The sequence below is a fragment of the Mercenaria mercenaria genome, chromosome 14 (assembly GCF_021730395.1).
Source record: "Mercenaria mercenaria strain notata chromosome 14, MADL_Memer_1, whole genome shotgun sequence".
Taxonomy (NCBI): Eukaryota; Metazoa; Mollusca; class Bivalvia; order Venerida; family Veneridae; genus Mercenaria; species Mercenaria mercenaria.
Window position 1 is genome coordinate 1,559,426 of NC_069374.1, and position 21,917 is coordinate 1,581,342.

The window sequence follows — 21,917 nt, forward strand, 5'->3', positions numbered from 1 at the left end:
GATTTCATGTGTATGTAGCTAATCGTGTCCAACAGATTAGAAGTCACAGTGATCCATCCCAGTGGAGGTATGTTGAGTCAGAACTCAATCCTGCGGATATTGCATCAAGGGGTTCATCGGCTTATGCCCTTGTACACAAGTCCAATTGGTTTAAAGGCCCAGATTTCCTGTGGAATATTCAACTTCCACCTATCAAAAATGTAATCCCACCTTTGTCAGATGATGATAAGGAGCTAAAAAAGGCTCATACATTCAGAACCTTCGGTGCTTCTACCAATCTAGGGGAAATCTGTTCGCGTTTCGAGTATTTCTCTAGCTGGAGACGATTGAAACTTGCAGTTGCTCTATGTCTTAAGTACATTGTCTGTCTTAACAAACGTGTTAGGTCGTCCAAAGCTGAACAGCCGATTGCTCAGACTGAGGGAGAGGCGAGTTGTCAGTCTGCCGTATCAGTGGACGATTTGTTAGTAGCAGAACAAATCGTTGTCAAGGCTGTGCAAGCGGATGCATTTTATGAAGAAATTAAAAACTCTCCGTAACCTAAATGTGTCGGACAAGTTGTCTGATCACGAGATATTAAAGTTAAGAAAATTTGCTTTGAAGGGAAATTCTCCCATATTTCGCTTAGATCCTTTCCTTGATCAGTTTGGACTTTTGCGTGTTGGTGGTCGTATAAAACGGGCTGAGCTGACATTTGGTTTTAAGCACCCTGTTATTCTTCCCAAAAGAGGACACGTTACCGAACTCATTATTCGTCACTTTCACGAACATGTCCATCACCAGGGAAGAGGAATAACTATCAACGAGATCCGTTCCAGTGGTTTTTGGATTGTTAATCTCAATTCGAGAGTTTCGAGCTACATTTCTGGTTGCGTAGTATGTAAGAGGTTGCGTGGAACTACACAAGTTCAAAAAATGGCTGACTTGCCAATAGACAGGCTCCAACCTGCTCCTCCTTTTACATACAGCGGAGTTGACTACTTTGGGCCCTGGTATGTCAGGGAAGGCCGCAAACAACTTAAAAGATACGGGGCCATATTTACATGCTTATTATGTAGAGCAGTTCACATTGAGGTAGCGTCTTCTCTTGATACGGACTCATTCATTAATGCCTTGCGCAGGTTCTTGTCAATACGTGGTCCAATTCGAGTACTTAGGTCGGATAGGGGCACCAATTTTATTGGTGCAGCTCGTGAATTAAGAGAGGCTGTTTCAGAAATGGACGATGACCGTGTAAGTCAGTATTTACTTGAATCAATTTGTGACTATGTTGTTTTTAAAACAAACGTTCCGTCTGCCAGCCATATGGGCGGAGTATGGGAACGTCAGATAAGATCAATTCGAAATGTCCTTAGTTCCCTGATGTATCAGAATGGGTCTCAACTGGATGATGAAGGTCTCAGAACCTTCATGTGTGAAGCTGCGGCAGTGGTTAACAGCAGACCCTTAACTGTAGAAAACCTCAATGACCCATTGTCACTGGACCCCTTAACGCCAAATCACTTGTTAACCATGAAATCTAGTGTTGTCTTATCACCTCCTGGTCAGTTCGAAAAGTCTGATCTTTACTCTCGGAAACGTTGGAGGCGTGTTCAGTATTTAGCTGATGAATTTTGGTCGCGTTGGCGTAAGGAGTTTTTACAAAACTTGCAAGCCAGAAGCAAATGGGTTAAACCAGAACAGAATCTTTCTGTGGGAGATGTAGTTCTAGTCAAGGATGACAATGTCCCAAGATGTCAATGGTCGCTTGGTCGTGTAAGTCAGGCGGAACCAGATCAAGATGGCCTTGTCAGAAAGGTAACAGTCGCTGTTGGTGATTCCTCTCTTGATAAAGATGGAAGGCGTAACAAGCCATTGACCTTGTTGGAACGACCAATCCATAAATTGGTGTTATTGTGAACCGGGATAATTCCCCATCGGGAAGCCTTTTTTAATTGTTGTGCGCAATAAATGAATCGGTTTTTTCAAGTTTTGAGAAACAGTGCTATGTCGCAATTGAGAAATATTGCCTTTCTTTTAAATTCAAGTTTTAGGTTTAAGTTTATGTAATAAGTCCCTCTCCAGATTCATTTGGGGTTTTTTGCTCATATTGTAATTCTGTATACTTAAAATTAATTTGTCTGTAATCAGTTGATGTATGGTTCAGATGTGATGCCTTATGTGAATGCTTCGAAAGTTCTAAGATTTAATAAGCAATAATTGCTGCAATGATGTTATCACTTTAAGGGTTTCTACTTTAACTCTAGGTTATGTAATTTATATCCCTATATATATATATATATTTTTTTTTTATTGCCTTGGAAAATTAGGAAACCTAATTTTGGGGAGCCATGTAACTGACTGTCATAAGATGACAACGATAATAACCGTTATTCATTGAATATTTAGGTCAAATAGATTACCTCCCTTTTTACGTTGCTCCGCCATTTGCAGAATTTTAGGCGCAAATAGATAGAAAACTCAGTTTTTCTTAAATATAAGGTGCTTAAATATGTATAGGCCTAAAGAGTTTGACGTAGACAACCGAATAAAGAATGAATAAGGTCTTCAGTCTGTCTTGGGTACTAATATTTCACCTTATATTTCGCTAAGTGTTGTAATCGTATCCGACAACACTTACAATATTATTTAAGCTTTTGAGGACGAAATATATGCGATTTCTGTCCGGGGACTACTCACGTGCCAGTATAGCATATTTGTAGTTTTCGCATGTCAAGATTTAATCTTAATGCATTCTAAGACATTCATTCAGAAATCATGAATTATCATCAATTCTTAAAATTTTAATAGATCTCAAAGAACATAAACTTCTTAAAACGGATCCATAATTCCAGCAGCACTCCTTTAATTTTCAAGGGGCACTGGTGATTTTTCAAGGGAGCTCTGCCTTCTAGGTAGTCCAAATAATTTGACGTCAAAAGTGATTGAGATATTTTCGTGATAGGTCATAATCCCTCTCTTTACATCAAAACCAAGAACAACCTTTCCTGTGTTAAAATTAGATTTAGGTAAAAACACGATCAGGCAATATATTTAATATTATTAAAAGGTATTTTCTATGTTGTACGTGGAGTAGTCCAACTAATTGTACATGATCCACGATATTGTGATAATTTTTGCATAGGTCAATATCTTTCCTCCACGTACAACATAGAAACTACCTTTTATGTGTTGAGCCTTCCCCGCTGTTTTCTGAGCGGAAGGGTCAACACAGACAAGGTGATTTTTAAATCGCATTCTAACTATTAAAAAACAAAAATATTAGTGAAATTTTAAGATACCTGGCAAGAATATCCATTTCTTCCTTCAATTCAATTAATGTTTATATGAATAAACGGCAAAACACGAGTTTGTCACTGTTTTAAACAACACATCCTAAAGTTTACACAAATTTTACATGGCTCCGATTCGTGTCACGTGATCGATAATGACGAACCGCACAGTCAGCGTGTACTGAGTGTAATGGCAGACGTGTAAATACAGCGAGGTAGCCAAACTGAAACATATAGTATTTACGCTTTATTAACGTGTTTTACTGTTATGTTTAAACCGTAAAATAATTCAGTTTTATTATGTTTTATGATTTCATCGTGTAAATATATTGCCTGATCGTGTTTTTACCTAAGATCTAATTTCAACACAGGAAAGGTTGTTCTTGGTTTTGACTAGTCCAACTAATTGTACGTGAGCCATGATATTGTGATAATTTTTGTATAGGTCAATATCTTTCCTCCACGTACAACACAGAAACTACCTTTTATGTGTTGAGCCTTCCGCACTGTTTTCTGAGCGGACGGGTCAACATAGAGATAAGGTGATTTTTAAATCGCATTCTAACTATTAAAAAACAAAAATATTAGTGAAATTTTACGATACCTGGAAAGAATATCCATTTCTTCCTTCAATTCAATTAATGTTTATATGAACAAAAGGCAAAACAGGAGTTTGTCACTGTTTTTAACAACACACCCTAAAGTTTACACAAATTTTACATGGCTCCGATTCGTGTCACGTGATCGATAACGACCAACCGCACTGTCAACGTGTACTGAGTGTAATGGCGGACATGTAAATACAGCGAGGTAGCCAAACTGAAACATATATTGTCTACGCTTTATTAACATGTTTTACTGTTATGTTTAAACCGTAAAATGATTCAGTTTTATTATGTTTTATGATTTCATCATGTAAATATATTGCCTGATCGTGTTTTTACCTACCGTATTTTCCCGAATAAACGCCCCTGGGGGCGTTACATTTTCCAAAGAGGGGGCGTTCATTTGAGGTAAAAAAAATAAAAAATGAAAATTTTTACAAAACTTAAAAACACCGTTCAAACCAACTGTAAAGTGTTTCTGTGTTGTTTAATTCCCCCAAAACGTAATTATTTTGGCATCCAATTTAATGCAGTGTGTCTTAAAGTTATGCATTTAAATAAGGTACCTCATGTACTCCGTGACACGCTCGCAACATTACACATTACGTCATCATACCCAAACAGCTGTGTACTCCGATAATATTTTCCTTAGTACATGCGGGTAGCAATACACAATGTCAGTGGTTTGACACGCTGCTTATGTGTCGGCTTTTAAATTAAAAGTTATTAAAACTGTCGAAGAAAAGGTTAACACTTTGCTGCTAATTTGTTTAAAGTCGACAGGAAGCTTGTGCGCGGGTGGTGCAAAAACAAATCAAAAATGGATTTACCCTTTAATTTTCTATTTGATGATTGGATACATACCGTACTTAGTATAAACGTTTTGGATTTACGGTAAATGGACTGTTTAAAAGTGTGTTTAATTCTTAATACATTGGATACTTACTGTAAATTACTTATTATGTGGACTTATAAAAATGAGGTAGGTGATTTTTTTTTGTTCTTGTTGACTTTTTTCCCCTCCAAAACGGGTGGGGGGTGTTAATTAGAGGGGGGGCTTTAATTCGGGAAAATACGGTAGATCTAATTTCAACACTGGAAAGGTTGTTCTTGGTTTTGACGTAAAGAGAGGGATTATGACCTATCACGAAAATATCTCAGAATCACTTTTGACGTCAAATTATTTGGACTAGGTTTTGACGTAAAGAGAGGGATTATGACCTATCACGAAAATATCTCAATCACTTTTGACGTCAAATTATGGACTATACGTGGAGGAAAGATATTGACCTATAGATGCAAAAATTATCACAATATCATGGCTCACATACAATTAGTTTGACTACCTTCTAGGTAGTCCAAATAATTGTACTCGAGAGTTGAATATCGTTATATTTTTTTTGACTTGTCGATATCCGCCTCTAGGTAGACAACGTAAAATATCAAAATGTAAAATCGGTCTACTGGTTTCGAAGCAGTTTCCGTCATAAAATGAAGGTTTTTAAAATATCTTTTTTCTTGAACGTTTCAGTTCCGTAAAATGCTCCCAAAGAGAACACCTTAGCTCTTCTGCTTTACGAAAACATGAATATCAATAGTGTCTAGCGCACGTGATGACACACAGAGGGGCTCCAAAAGGGGTGAATAAATAGAGCTGAATCGGTTTACTACAGAAGCAGTTTCCGTCATCAATTTTTGTTTTAATATTTATGTACATTTTTACAGTGAATACGACTAGAAAAGCACCATCCGTGTTTTTTTTCAATCCTTCTGGTGAAATTAATTAATACAATTTTAAGAAATTTGAAGGTTCATGTGTTAAATTAGGCTTGTTGAAAATAGGAGGTAAAAAAAGCAAAACCTGAGACTCGAACTCGCGATCTCATGCTTGTGAAGCCGATGTTCTACCGATGCACAAAAATGACTCATTTTTATCTTTATTATGTATTTTTGGTAAACCATCTGGTTTCGACTGCCAAAAGGAGAAACTTTCAACTTAATTTGGGATAACGGAGTTATTCTTTGCGCATGCGCATTGATTGCACGTGAAATCCCCCATATGCGAAATGTAAACAAAACAATTATGGAATGAACAATTCGAGTTTTCTTGGAAAGTTTTTACCCTTTGTTGCTGAAATTTCACAGAGCTCTGGATTGCAGGGTAGCGTTATGGAAACAATCTCGACTTCATTGTGAAGAACGTCACGAAACGTAAAATAATGCGTTGACGGATACTACTAGCCGACGGAAACTGCTTCGAAACCAGTACCCGAGGTCTCATTATTTAAACTACCTTCTAGGTAGCACCTAAGTTCATATTATTTTCTAAAATATGCAAATGGAGGAAATAAAATGAAAATACAACTATTTCTGAGGGATCGAAATGTCTTTGGGGTTGAATAATTTGTCCAATTGGAGAAAATTACATTTTGGTGTTGAAATGTCTTGGGGTCGAAACGTCCAAGATTCAAGTGAAATGATACAACAAAAAGGGAAATAATTTTACCTGTGTCAGCTGCCATGGTATTTTATGCTTTCAAGTTTCAATTGTTTTCATGTGATACTCATGCCTTTACGTAGACATACGAAGACGCACTCTACAGTCAGGAAATCGGACGCACCATACAGTTATAGGCGGTCCGTAGTATGTAGGTGGAGCGATGATATTATGATAAAGTTGTCAGCGTTTTAAAGCGCGAACCAACGGCTAGAAACGAAAAAGACGTTTAAATCATTAAGTACATTGAAAGCACTCATCGATGATTTTTAAATCGAAAATAATGTTGATTTAAAGGCACTTGTAAACTACTGTACATTTCATTGAGTAGCTAGATCTACTTCAAGCCAAAATAATTTTTTTCAGATATAAGTAAGTGTCATAGATCTATATCAAATTAAAGGGTTTAATGAGACAAATTCAGAAATGCAACAAGTTTGAAAAAAAAATGAGTAAAACCAGAGTTATTGCCCTTTGAAATTTACAGAATGTCCATTTTTTCTGCCGCATATGATAACAAAATAAATTTTTTAAATAAAAATGATGTACATAGTTGTAATATATCAAACTAAAGTGTACAATGAGGCAAATTCAGAAATGCATTTAATTTAAAAATTGGTTGAGTTAAACCAGAGTTATTGCCCTTGGAAATTCACAAGAAAGTCCAATAATTTTTGCCGCGTAGGATAACAAAGTGACATTTTCAATTGAAAATGATATACATAGTTGTAATAAATCAAATTAAAGTGTACAATGAGACAAATTCAGAAATGCATTAAATTTGAAAATTGGCTGAGTTAAACCAGAGTTATTGCCCTTGGAAATTCACAAGAAAGTCTATTTTCTGCCGCGTATGATAACAAAGTGACGATTTTCAACTGAAAATTATATATATAGTTGTAATATATCAAATTAAAGTGTACAATGAGACAAATTCAGAAATGCATTAAATTTGGAAATTGGGTATGTTAAACCAGAGTTATTGCCCTTGGAAATTTACATAAAGTTCAAGTTTTCTGCTGCATAGGATAACAATGTGACATTTTCAAATAAAAATAATTTACATAAGTGTAATATATCAAATTAAAGTGTACAATGAGACAAATTCAGAAATGCAATAAATTTGGACATTGGTCGAGTTAAACAAGAGTTATTGCCCTTGGAAATATACAAAGAATCCAGATTTTCTGCCATGTAGTATAAGAAAATGGCATTTTCAAGTGAAAATGATGTACAAAATTGTAATGCACAAAATAAAGGCTGTTTAACCTGAAAAATTCATGTACAGTGATTTACTCACACAAATAGTATAAAACTGACTTCGTAGCATTATAGTAGCAACTTCAGTGTTAGAACATATACATGTGAAGAAAATCCCATTCTACTTGCATTATCACTTCCTTATTAAAGGCTTATTTCAGTTCTGTCACATATACATACCACCAGTTATTAAGATCAGTTTCCGTTCTGTCACAAATACATACCACCATTTCTTAAACTTTAATTATAACATCACCCGCCTCATATTCCTCGCCCAGTTTTGCCGTGTAAATATCTTCATCCTCCTCGTACAGAATGTTAAACCAGGCAGGAAAACCTGGAACCTGAAAATACACATCAAGAAAGACAAACTTTAATATCTTGTATCAATGCCTTTGCAAACATTCTATAAAGCATATGAAATAAAATAACTCAAATTAAGTAGTTAGAACTACCATGTAATTGTACCTGGGAAATTACTTTGCCTGTGTACCATTTTAAAGTGCCATCTTCAAGAAATCTATGATCAATATTTTTGCCCAAAAGTAAATGAGGCTCCTCAGGTGAAGGACAATTGTAACTCTTTTGGATTAATATCAGAACATTTCTTTTTAATTCATCAACACTCAACATAATTCTTTTTCCATCTAACTTTACTAAATGAGTAAACATTGTCATCACATTTTTTATTGAAAACATCTTTCCTGAACCTCAGCTGAACTCTAAGGGCCTCTTCTTGCTCTTTCTTTGACTTTATTTTTCCTAATGCAGTTATCACTTGATTTTCTGTTTGCCATAAGCCATAATATGTCATATCTTCAGTTTCTTTCTCCAATTTTTCAATTCTTTTTCTTTCCAAATCTTCCTTTCTCCTGAATTCTTCATTTTGTTTTTCAATGCGTTTTGCTCTTATTACTTCCTCTCTTTGTTTGAATTTTGCTTTTTCAGATAAGACTTCTTTCCTACTTTGTTTAATGATTTCAGAGGCATTTTCCTGTTTTGATAGCCACTCACTTGTTTTATTTAAGGAAAATGTTATGTGGGACTCCATGGTCAAAGTAGAAATATTTGGTTTTGACGAAATGATATGGTCAACATATGAAAACACTCTCTCAGGAAACTTATTGTGTTTATCCACGCTTTCAGTTTCTTGGTCACTTACCAGCGCATGTATGCCACCGGGCAAATGGTCACCATATTGTCGTTTTATAAGTTTTGCTAATGCTGGCAGAACAATTGAAAGTATAACAACGACATGGTTATCAATGTTTGACTTTTCTATTAACCGGTCATGAATAACATCTTTTTTTTATAGGAACATCATCAAATAAAACCAAACTACCACTCATGAAATCATCCAGATTCAGTGCAGCGTCTTCCAAGTACTTCAAAAGTTTATGATATCTTTGATTCATCATTGATATGTTTACTTCTTTATTTTCAATTACTTTCCACAGTGGTGTTGTAATATATTTGGAAATTAAGCCTAATGCTTTACAACCAGCTAGAAAAAACGGTTCTGATAAATCTTTTTGAACAGACGACAACAAACCATTTAGCGACGGACTTCTGTCTAAAAAGTCTTTCATTTTGTCTTGAAAATAATATATTTGCCCTGCGTTCGTAAACAGAATATTGAAACGATTACCTTTAAGAGGCTGTAGCGGGAAAGACATTTTATTTTGTTTTAAAAATTCAGTGATAAAAGTCATAAAATTTCCATGACATCCATTTTTGGCATCGCCCCGACGAGCAAATGCTTTGCAGGCAGTAAGAATTAAACGTATTGTCCCGGGCTGCCCTTGTTTCTCAAATGCTTTGTTAGATATAGGAATATTACCATCAATAAAATGAAGCTTTTCGGTTTCAAAAATAGCTTTTTGTGCAGTGTCTGCCATATGTACTAAAGTATGCAACCCGCAGAAAAAATTGTTCATTCTAGAAATCGAAAGTTTTTCTTCTTCACAAAGCTGATTGTAATTTTCAATGACCTGTGGTAATATTTCATTTCTGTACTCTTGCAGTAATTCATTAAATTTGGTTTCAGTAGAAGCACGGTCGCTCATAGTGTTTTTAATGTTCCTTAAAATTTGGTTACCGGTACCATCCCCTGCCACATCATTTATGTCATTCAAAATGTCTTTAAAAGTATCTAACGTGTCGTGACTTGATTTAGTAGCCATATCTTTCAAACCCAATAGCGTATAGTTTCCCTCAGAATCCCTAGCAGCAAATGCCCCCCATTTCTGACCATACTTTGAAGCTTCGTCTGTATGTAAGGTAGTATTTTCATTTGTTGATGTTTCTGATATTTGTCTTTTAGCAATCAACCCCCTTTCAATTGACCAATTATGAATTGTTCCGACCGACGGTAATTTGTTTGGACTTATATTTACAAGTTTTAAAACACTTGTAATAACTGCTCCAACATTTTCAAAAGCAACATGGTTATCAAGTAAAGAATAAACACATGAATGCAATTTCAAACTATACGTTTTACTTTTTTCATCGAAAAACTCGGCATTGTTAATCTTTTTTAATTCAACATTTTCATTTTCAAGTTCAATTAACCTTTCATGCATATCATCAAGTAATTGTTTTGTATTTCTATTTTCTTCTTCAAGATTTTCAATTCTTACTTTAAAAACATTCGTATCATCATGAGCATGTATAATTTCATTATCAGAATCAAGTTTCAAGCATTTGTCCCTCCAGTACATTTCTCTATTAGAGGTTCGGTTTAATTGTTTTTTACTTGATTGAAGTTTAATTTCTGATTTTTCCAAGCTTTCATTCAACTCATCTTTTTCTTCAATAATAAGATTCAGTTCCTCCCTGATATCATCATTTTCATTTTTGGCTGCAACAAGTTCAGTTGCAAGTTTCACCGCAACATGCTCAAATGTGTTTTCTTTAGTAACATCTGAATCACAGGCTAAAAAAACGTTTGATGTAGACGGAACAGGGACACTCTTTGCATCAGAATCTTTTGGCACAGGTAATCTATAAGAATTCTTCAAAAATCTATCTAAATTTTCCTTTCCCTTAACACGGGACTTACTTTTGTTCAAGTTTTTATGTTTCTTTAAAAGTCGATCTAAATCCTTAAGTAAAGTGTCATTGCTAGTTTTCAGTCCTTCTTTGCTTAATAAATACTTGCATGTTTCCTGCAATCCTTTTGATTTAATACAATCAACTAAAAACCCATTGGTTATGGTCTCCATGTTTTAATATCTGAAATAATAACAAAATATATTGATACTTACATTCAGTCTTTAACGGTGCACATAAACATCAAGACGCATACTGTAGCCACTGGTCAAACTGAATAAAATAAAATCAATAAAAACAACTTAAAATAACATAAAGAAAAAAAAAAGAATTGATTTTTAATATGCCCCTTACAGCATAAAATAACAGCAGACTTTTTATACAAAGAGCTGAAAATAAATATATTTTATACTCTTTCTGTAAATTTCTGCAGTTGTTTTGATATATTTTTGCAGCATGTACAAGCCAAAACAGAATTGAATAACTAAAATTCATTTTCTATTTGTTGTCATTATGAAAATATATAAACTGAATGGAAATTAAAAAAACTTTTCAGAGTAAATATAACTTTCAGAGTAAATATAACATAAGAAACCAAAACAAAATAAAATGAAAGTACAACGATACAGTAGGGTCAAAAGCTTAGCAAATAACACATCATAATTACCGATTGCTTAGGCATAATTGAGAAAAAAAAACATCATTGGTATAAATCTGATGGATTAATATCAACAGACTGAATATGAACCGAACATCAAACAAAAATCACCTTGGAATGGCTAAAACAAATACGGTCATTTTGCAGGTGCCCGTTTTAATTTTACTTTCGATTTGGCTTTACGCACTTCCGGTATAATATTTAATGAAAGCGGGAGGCACCCTACGGGCGAAAAATGGGTGCGCGTTGTTTTGCGCAACCCGTTTGCATTTCAGAAGTCGTATGGCAAAAAAGAATAATGGTAAATCTTTCTAAAAATATAAAAGTCAATGCCAGCTCATATAAAAAAGGCATAAAAAATGCAATTTTCCTTCACCTGAGGACTTCAAATAAGGTTTTTGGGGGTCAAAAAGGGTTAAATTACGACAAAATTGATGTAGGTCAGTGCGCACATCTGCTGACGACATCGGGTACCTGGTATCTTCCCATAATTCAATGAAACGACGTTTCCGGTGACCTTCATTTTGGGTCACCATGATAAACAAAATGGCGGCTTCCGAACCCGGAAGCGATTCTTATCGATGAAACTTTTCGATATACATAGTAAACAAAGTGCTTTCACTTAGAAAAAAATCAAATGTATTTAAAGAAAAATATCTTACCTTTAACATGCTTCGATTTCCGTTGTGAAGTCTAGCTGAAAAAGAACTTCATAAGCAATTGACGAAACACGTGTTTACAATGCAAGTAGAATGGGAGCTATTTTTAGCGCAAAACACTGAAGTCGCTAATTGTAGTACTTAAATTAATACGAACCCGGGCGATAAATTAATCACCGTAATAGATCTACCAAAAGTTTTTATAGATAATAGAAATCTAGATCTATCTAAATTGAAATAGATCTAGATGATATATAAAGCTTTAGATTTTTTTTTTTGTGGGGGGTGGGGGGAGTGGAATTTTTAAATGGAGCCAGAAAACGATACTTTGGTGGTCCATGATAAAGCTATTGAACATATGCATTTATGAGAGCAGAGTGCGAGGAGGTTTCGCCTTCTCATACAATGATAGTGCGGGACACAGCACGTGCTTTACCCCCACCACCCATACTTTAGAGCAAAAAAAAAAAAAACAAGAAAAAAAAGAAAACCAAAACACCCCTGATTTTCTCAGTAGATAAAGGGGCAAAAGCCCATTTTATAGATCATTTAGATATACTGCAGAACTGCTAAGGATTTAATGAAAATTAGCGGAAGAAGATTGTTGTTTCGTTTTATTTTATTTTTTTATTATTACTCAAAAGAAGTAATGGACGTATTTAATTGATTAAGCCTGCTCTAAAGACGAGTCTTGTAACATGATTCTGAAAAGCGTCTTTATTTCCATTTTAATAGTGGTGTTGTTTATAATCTGACCCTGAGGTGCGTCCTCAACTTTCATAAGATATGCTTAATGTGTCACCTTTCTCCGAGGTGCGTACTCAGTTTCTATAGTATATATATGTATATAATGAAAGTTGAGGACGCTCCTCAGGGTCAGGTTAAATATTAAGTCAAGAAAATATAGTATAGAAATTGAGGAAACACCCCAGAGTCTGCCTTATTAGACGCTACTACTGGAAAAGATGTGGACGCTCTTCAGAGTCAGGTAATACATTAAGCTTCTATTGAAAGGCTTGGAAAGGAATTTATATATAACTTAATAATAAGCTACTAGCTTGTTTTCCAATCCATGTATTTAAACGGTAAAATTTGTTGTACACGTTATGTGTATGTTTCAAAATAAATATCGTTGAAATTAAACGGATTATATAATATAAACGTTGAGGAAGCATCTCAGAGTAAGGCTAATCTTTTTTTTTTTCTTACGAGGAACATAAAATACAAAAGTTGTGGACTCACGTCAGAGTAACGTTACATGAAATAAAGATTAATATATGCAGCCATGTACTACAAAAATTGAGAACGTACCTTGGAGTCAGGTTATACATTATGTCACTACTAAAGATGACCTTAAGGGCGCTCTTCAGAGTCAGGTTATATATTAAGCCTCTATTAATGAGAACTTATACTGTAACAGCTGTGTATGCACCTCAGGGTAAAGTTATGATTACGCCTGTATTAAAGAGGAATATACACTATAAACCTCAAAATATGATTATACATTAAGTCAAAATTAACGACGGTATATTAGAAAAGTTGAGGATGTTCCTCAGAGTAATGTTGGAAATTATTTTTTTTTTTTTTTTTTTTTTGGATTTAACGTCGCACCGACACATGATAGGTCATATGGCGACTTTCCAGCTTTAATGGTGGAGGAAGACCCCAGATGCCCCTCCGTGCATTATTTCATCACGAGCGGGCACCTGGGTAGAACCACCGACCTTCCGTAAGCCAGCTGGATGGCTTCCTCACATGAAGAATTCAACGCCCCGAGTGAGGCTCGAACCCACATCGATGAGGGGCAAGTGATTTGAAGTCAGCGACCTTAACCACTCGGCCACGGAGGCCCCTGGAAATTAATCATGTATTAGAAATTGAGGATGCGCTTCAGAGTAAGGTTATACATTTTATGTCTTTATAAATGAGGGCTAACACTATGAAAGTTGAAGACATCGTAGTGTGATTATACATAACGCCCCAATATAATATAACGTTAAACGTATACCATGCAAATTGAGGATGCATGTCCGAGTAAATTATACATCAATTCATTTTTCAAGAGAACTTTATACGTTAAAGCTTTGGACGACCGTCAGATTGTTTTTTGTATTACTTTTGATATGAGTTTCTGGTAGAATTTTGCAGACAGTTTCTACATTTCCTTAGTTGAGTGATTTTTCGATGAGCATCATGTATGTACTCTTCTATATTCAAGGGTGTTTGCTTAGCATCATGTTTGTAAATCGTTTATATTATTCATTATAGATATTAAATGAACTGACAACACACTGGTGGTGTAATATTTCTTATAAGATACAGAAAAATAAATTAAATTTCACCTATACCCCATACTTATACTTTTTGACAGACTTTGATAAAGGAAATTTTTTCAGCTCAAATTTTATCCAATGTATTCCTCTTTAATAATGACTTAAATTGTATCACCTTATTCTGAGGTGCATCCTCGATTTATATAATGTACATTTCTAATTAATACCGCTTTTTAAACTATTTAACCTGACTCTGAAAGGCACCCACAGCTGTTATAGTATAATGCTATCTTAAATAATGCCTCAGTTTAGCTTTTATGATATATGTAGTCTTCTTTAATAGAGGCTAAATATGTAAACTGACTCTGAGGTGCGTCCTCAACTTTAACAGTATGGACTTCTCTCAAATAAATCTAGTGACTCTGAGATGCGTCCACGATTTCTGTTCTGTATAAGCTGACTATAAGATGCGTATATGCAACTTTTATAATATGTACAGTATTCTTAAATAGAGGCGAAAAGCATAAACCGACTCTGAGACATGTCTTCTATTTCTTTCTATACTTAATTTTCCTCCGTCTTAACACAGGCTTAATGTATAATCTGACTCTAAGGTGCGTCCGCAGCTTTTTTATTGTAAAGTATTTTTAACAAGAGGCAAAATGTATAAACAGACTCTGAGAGGCATCCATACATTTTATAGAATGTATTCATTTTAAAAAGAGGTCAAATGTATCAACTGAGCCTCTTCTTTAAACGAGGCCTAATTTATATACTAACACTGAGATATGTAATCGATTTTTATACTGCATGTTTCTCTTATAATTATGACATGCTTAATGAACAAGCTGTCTCTAAGATGCATCCGAAGATTTTATATAAGTAGTATGTAAAGTCTTCTTTAATAAAGGCAAAATATATAAACTGACTCTGATCTGCACCCATAGATTTTATAGAATGTAGCTCTTTAAAAAAGTGGCCAAATGTATCAACTAACACTGAGGTGCGTTCTCAATTACCATAGTATGCAATCCTGTCTAATAGATGCCTAATATATATACCGGTATATATATTGACTCTGAGATGCCTCGTCGATTTCTACACGGAATATTCCTCTTAAAACATGCTTAATGTGCCAACTGACTATCAGATATGTCCGCAGCTTTTATTAATACAAGATTATAAACTGACTCTGACGTGCGTCCAAAGCTTTCATAATATGCACTCCTCTTCGATAACGGTCCATCAAATGACTCTGAGGTGCGTCCTCAACTTTCATAGGATACACACCTTGTCGATGAAGGCTAAATATATATACTGGATCTGAGATGCGTCCTCGATCTCTGTACAGTATATTCCTTTTTAGTATATGTATAATGTATAAACTGACTTTGAGGTACGTCCGCTGTTTTTTTTTAGTATGCAGTCTTCTTCACTGGAGGCTTAATGTATCAATCGACTCTGAAATGCGTCCTCAATGTCTAAACTGAATATTCTTCTTGAATATAGGCTTAAGGTGTTAGCTGACTCTGAGGTGCTCCTGTAGCTTTTATAGTATATACTTTCTTTAATAGAGGTCAAAAATGTATAAGCTGACTCTAGGCTGCGTCATTAACTTCAAAACTATGTATTCCTCTTCAGTGGAGGCCTAATGTATCAACTAACTCAGAGATGCATCTTCGAGTTCTATACTGTATAGTCCTCTTCAATATAGCCTTAATATATAAACTGACTGTGAGGTGCGTCCGCAGCTGTTACATTCTGCAATCCTCCTAAATGGAGGCTGAATGTATCAAATGACTCTGAAATGCGTCATAAAGTTCTAAACTAAATAATTGACTTTTATATTAAGTACTTTTTTTAATAGAGGCCAAAACTGTACAAGCTGACTGGGGGATGCGTCATTTAACATCAAGACTACATATGTCTAAGACCTAATGTATCAAGATTCTAAGATGTTTCTTCGATTTCTATACTGTATATTCCTTTTCAATATAGGCTTAATATATAAACTGACTGTGAGGTGTGTCCGCAGTTGTTATGGTATGCAGTCTAATTAAATGGAGGGATGCGCCCAACATTTCTACAATGAATATTCCTCTTTAATATATGCTTAATGTATATGCTGACAAAGGGGTGCGTCAGCAGTTGTTATAGTATGTAGCCTTCTTAAATGAAGGCCTTATGTATTAACTAACTCAGGGATGCGTCATTCATTTCTTAAAGGAATATTCCTCTTTAATACATGCTTAGTGTAAAAGCTGATTCTCGGGTGCGTCCGCAGCTTTTATGATATGTAGTCTTATTCAATGGAGGCTTTATGTATCAACTAACTCTGAGATGCGTCATCAATTTCTACACTGAATATTCGTCTTTAATATTGACTAAGGTATTAGCTGACTTTGAGGTGCGTCCGTCGCGTTTAAAGTATGTATTCCTCTTTAGTAGAAGCCAAACATATTAGAATAAGCTGACCCTGAGATGTGTCATTAACTTCAAGACTATGTAATTCCCCTCAATGGAGGCCTAAGGTATGAGCCTACTCTGAGATGCGTCCTCGATTTCTGTACTGTATATTCCTCTTCAAAAAAGGCTTAATTTATAAACTGACTGTGAGGTACGTCCGCAGTTAAATGGAAGTCTTATGTATTAGCCTTCTCCATTTCTCAATGAAAATTCTTTAATACATGTTTAAAATATAAACAGACTCTAGGGTGCGTCCGCAGCTTCTATAGTACGCAGCTAGTCGTCTTCTTCGTAGGAGGCTTAATATATTGATCAACTGACTGCGAGATGCGTTCTCAATGTCTAAGCTGAATATTCGTCTTTAATATGGGCTTAGGTATAAGCTGACTCTGAGGTGCTTCCGCCGCTTTCATAGTATATACTGGTCTTACACACAGGTAAAAAAGGTATAAGCCGGTGTAATGAAGTATTTCGACCCCCATAGAATAATGATCCCCCCCCCCCCCGGTCATTATTCTATAGAAAAAGTGACCCCCGGTCATACTATTATGACCTCCAGATCATAGTACTATGACTCCCCCACGTGAAGTAAACTGAACCTCACGAAGAATATTGACTCCCATAAAAAAACGACCCCCGGTCATTTGGTCAAATTTAGTGATAACTCATGTATCTAAGGCCTAATTGCTGCATTTTATGCCCCCACTCGGGGGAGGGGGCGCATATAGATTTGCCCTTGTCCGTCCGCCCGTCCGTCCTTCCTTTTGACCATTAGCCCCAGATACCATCACTTGACACAGAAATCAGAGCATTCCGCAACGGGAAAAGGGATTCTATTTTTAGACGCTGTATCTTGGTGTATACATTTTTTTCAGGAAAATAACAATTCACAATACGTTCACAAAACACACCAGTGTCAATAATCCCTGCAAACTTCGGTATGAAGTAATTCTTCAGAAGAAAACTGCACAAGAAACTGCTAGCATAGAACTTAGTATTAATAGAAGTTGCAATACTAAGCAGTGGCAGTAAAGTACGGTAGCGGCAACAATAGAAAGTAGTAGTAGTAGTAGTAGTAGTAGTAGTAGTGGCAGTGGCAGTGCCAGCAGCAGCAGCAGCAGCAGCAGCAGAGGAATAAATGACAGCAACAACAGAAGCAGGAGAAGAAGAGGTAGATGTACAAGACGTATTAGTGGAAGCAGGTATAGTAGTATCAGTAGTAGCAGTTGTAGTAGTAGTAGTAGTAGTAGAAGTAGTAGTAGTAGTAGAAGAAGAAGAAGTACATGTAGTAATAGCAATAGAAGTAGCGGCACCAGGTAGTAGTAGTACAATCAAAATGTTAACTATTGGCAATGGAGGGTATTAGAGTTGTAGATCTAGTAAAATTGTCCGTTAGGTTTGGTGGGGATCACTTTTTAATAGATATTATCGTCGAAAGTCTTTTTAGGAGCCGGTGTTTTACACGGAAAGAGTAACTTTTTTAAATAGAATAATGTCCGGGAATCGATATTGTATGAGAGTTCGAATGTAGTAAATTCGGCAGTGAGTATTTTACATAGAAGGAGTCACTTCTTCTATATAATAATAACCGGGGTCGTTATTCTATGAGATTCGAAGGGAGTCATCTTTAGGGAGTCAGTATTTTACTTGGAGGGGTCAGTTTTTCTATAGAATAATGACCGGGGGGTCGTTATTCTATAGAGTTTTCAAAGGGAGTCAGTTTTTTATAAGGGGAGTCAATATTTTACAGGAAAGGAGTCACATTTTCTATAGAAAAATGACCGAGGGGTCGTTATTCTATGGGGGTCGAAATACTTCATTACACCGGCTCTGAGATCGTCATTAATTTCAAGATTATGTACTCCTCTTCTGTGGAGGCTTAATATTTCAACTGTCTTCGATTTCTATACTGTTTATTCCTTTTCAATATAGGCTTAATGTATAAACTGACTGTGAAGTGCGTCCGCAGCTGTTATAGTATGCAGTCTTCTTAAAGGATGCCTTATGCATAAGTTGATTGTGAAGTGCTTATATATACCCTGACTGTGGGGTGCGTCCGCAGCTGTTATAGGTTGCAGTCTTCTTAAAGGATGCCTTATGTATAAACTGGCTGTGAAGTGCGCCCGAAGCTGTTATAGTATAGTTGAAAACTTTTTAAAGGATGTCGTATGTATAAACTGACTGTAAGTGTCCGCAGCTGTTTTGGGTGCAGTCTTCTACAGAGATACTTATGATAACTGACTGTAAAGTGTCGCAGCTTTATAGATGTAGAAACTGACTGTGAAGTGCGTCCGCAGCTGTTATGGGTATGCAGTCTTCTACAGAGATGCCTTATGTATAAACTGACTGTAAAGTGCGTCCGCAGCTGTTATAGATGTAGATACTACTGTAAGTGCGTCCCAGCTGTTATAGATTAGAAACTGACTGTGAGTGCGTCCGCAGCTGTTTTAGTAGCAGTCTTCTTACAGAGATACCTTATGTATAAACTGACTGTGAAGTGCGTCCGCAGCTGTTATAGGTTCAGTCTTCTAAGAGATGCCTTATGTATAAACTGACTGTAAAGTGCGTCCCAGCTGTTATGATGTAGAAACTGACTGTGAGGTGCGTCCGCAGCTGTTTAGTTGCAGTTTCCTTACAGAGATCCTTATGTATAAACTGACTGTGAAGTGCGTCCGCAAGCTGTTATAGGTGTTTGCAGTCTTTCTTACAGAGATACGTATGTATAAACTGACTGTGAAGTGCGTCCGCAGCTGTTTTAGGTTGCAGTCTTCTTACAGAGATACCTTATGTATAAACTGAATGTAGGTGCGTCCGCAGCTGTAGTTGCAGTTTCTTACAAGATGCTAGTAAAACTGACTGTGAGTGCGCCCGCAGCTGTTATAGTTTGCAGTCTTCTACAGAGATACCTTATTAATAAACTGACTGTAAAGTGCGTCCGCAGCTGTTAAGATGTAGAAACTGACTGTGAAATGCGTCCGCAGCTGTTATAGGTTGCAGTCTTCTACAGAGATGCCTTATGTATAAACTGACTGTGAGGTGCGTCCGCAGCTGTTATAGGTTGCAGTGTTCTGACAGAGATGCCTTAGTATAATGACTGTGAGGTGGTCGCAGTGTTATAGGCAGTGTTCTTACAGAGATGCCTTATGTATAAACTGACTGTGAGGTGCGTCCGCAGCTGTTATAGGTTGCAGTTTTCTTACAGAGATGCCTTATGTATAAACTGACTGTGAAGTGCGTCCGCAGCTGTTATATTATGCAGTATTTTTTAAGGATGCCTTATGTATAAACTGACTTAGCGATCCATCCTCTTCTACAATGAATATATGTCTTAATATCTCTTTATGTATAAACTGACTGTAAGGTACGTCCACAGCTCTTATAGTGTGCTGTTTACTTACATGAATGCCTTATGTATATTTTTACTCAGGGATCCGTCCTCAATTTCTACATTGTATATTCCTCTTTAATGTATGCTTAATGTATATGCTGACTCTGAGGTGCGTCCACAGCTGTTATAGTATGCAGTCTTCTTAACTGACTCTGGGATCCGTCATGAATAATCCTCTTTGATATATGCTTAATATATAAGCTGAATCTAGAGTGCGTCCGCAGTTGTTATGTTATGCAGTCTTTTAAAAAGAAGGCCTAATATATCAAGTGACTCTGAGATGCGTCCTCAATTTCTAAACTGTATATTATTCTCCAATATAGGCTTAATGTATCAACTGACTGGGAGGTGCGTCTGCAGCTGTTATAGTATGCAGTCTTGCAATATGGAGGGATCATGTATTAACTGACTCAAGAATGCGTCCTCGGCTTCTACGATGAACTTTCACCTGTTATACATGCTTAATATATAAGCTGACTCTAGGGTGCGCCCACAGCTGTTATTGTGACTAGGTATACAGTGCTCTTCAATGGAGGCCTAATATATCAAATGTCTGAAATTCGTCCTCGATTTTTATACTGTATATTCCTGTTCAAAATAGGATTAATTAATGTATTAACTGACTGTGAGGTGCGTCCGCAACTGTTATGGTATGCAGTCTTCTTAAATAGATGTCTTATGTATAAACTGACTCAGGGATGCGTCCTCCATTTCTATAATGAATATTCTATTTTAAAAATGCTTACGGTATTATCTGACTCTGGGGTGCGTCCGCAGCTTTTACATTAAGTGAGTTTGGTTTTACGGCGAATCGACACAAAATGGTCATATATCGCCGAGAGCTTTTATAGTACTATGCAGTCTTCTTCAATGGAGGCTTAATAGATGCGTCCACATGTAGCTTTTAAAGTACAACGTAATCTGAAGTATAATGATTTAATAAATATGCTGAATCTGAATTGCGTTCGTAGCTGAAAAGTTATGGTATATATTCCTCTTTATTATTGACCATTATATTAGGCCCTACTGGATTACGAGGTCCGTAACTCTTCATAACCCTCTTTATAGTGTTTAGTCCGCTTCTATAGTATAACGTATAGTGTACATTCCTTTCTGTACAAGCTAAAATGTATTTCCTGACTCTAAAGTGCGCCCATAATTGTTGTAGTGGAAGGTCCACTTTAAAATCATATAAACTTGACTCTTAATTTCTCAACTTTATAGTTTGTTGTCCTTTTTAATAATTACCTCAATAGTGGCATCCTTCTCTTGCATCCTTCTCTTCTGTAGCGAACATTTCTCTTTTAAAAGGCATGCTAAGAACTAAATCGAGTACCTGTCAATCATTCATCCAACTCCACCCTATAAATTCACCGCCCCTTACTGTAAGGTGCGTCCGCAGAATCCTAACTGCAAGGTGCGTCTTCGTAAGCCTACCTTTCTCCATATTGGGAAATCCTTTTGTACTACCTTATTTGATTGGTTGGTGATGCTGCTATCATCTCCTACTCTTTACACGGACAATATTCCGTAAAGGCTGAACACCACTAAATCTGACTGTTGTCTACATCTACATCAGGTACATCTACATCTACATCGGTACAACCAACAATCGATTTCCGATTATGACTGGTCGGCGCTGTCAGAGAAACAGTTGTTAAAGAATATAAGATTCTTTCACTGGATGTAGGTGCAGATGGGAATATCCGGCCTCGAGGGTAACTGTTTAGGCGGTAACTCGGCTCCCAGTTACCGCCTAAACAGTTACCCGAGTGCCGGATATTTCCA

The 21,917-nt window shown here is 36.2% G+C and overlaps 2 protein-coding genes across 3 annotated transcripts in view; both read right to left on the bottom strand.

Annotated features, from left to right (window-relative positions):
• The window catches only part of LOC128548321 (polyamine-transporting ATPase 13A3-like), a 117,747-nt gene extending 96,137 nt beyond the window's left edge, over positions 1–21,610 (bottom strand). The window contains exons 1-3 of one of the 2 annotated variants that reach the window (XM_053522808.1): positions 12,006–12,089; positions 10,901–10,958; positions 7,859–7,978 (exon numbers count right to left, since the gene is read on the bottom strand). Coding sequence is in view for 1 of the 2 variants with exons in the window: in XM_053522807.1 (XP_053378782.1) it covers positions 6,384–6,399 (16 nt within the window). In the remaining variant the exon portion in view is untranslated. Of the gene's footprint in view, positions 1–6,383; positions 6,448–7,858; positions 7,979–10,900; positions 10,959–12,005; positions 12,090–21,566 lie in introns of those variants that run through there. The other variant, XM_053522807.1, reaches the window with a different exon arrangement.
• LOC128548615 (uncharacterized) lies at positions 8,924–10,858 on the bottom strand. Its single transcript, XM_053523977.1, has one exon. The coding sequence runs from the start codon at positions 10,856–10,858 to the stop codon at positions 8,924–8,926; it is 1,935 nt and encodes a 644-aa protein (XP_053379952.1).
• Positions 21,611–21,917: the final 307 nt, after the last annotated feature.

Bases quoted from the DNA above. Each gene is read 5' to 3' on its own strand.
- LOC128548615 (XM_053523977.1), bottom strand. From the start codon at position 10,858: ATGGAGACCATAACCAATGGGTTTTTAGTTGATTGTATTAAATCAAAA.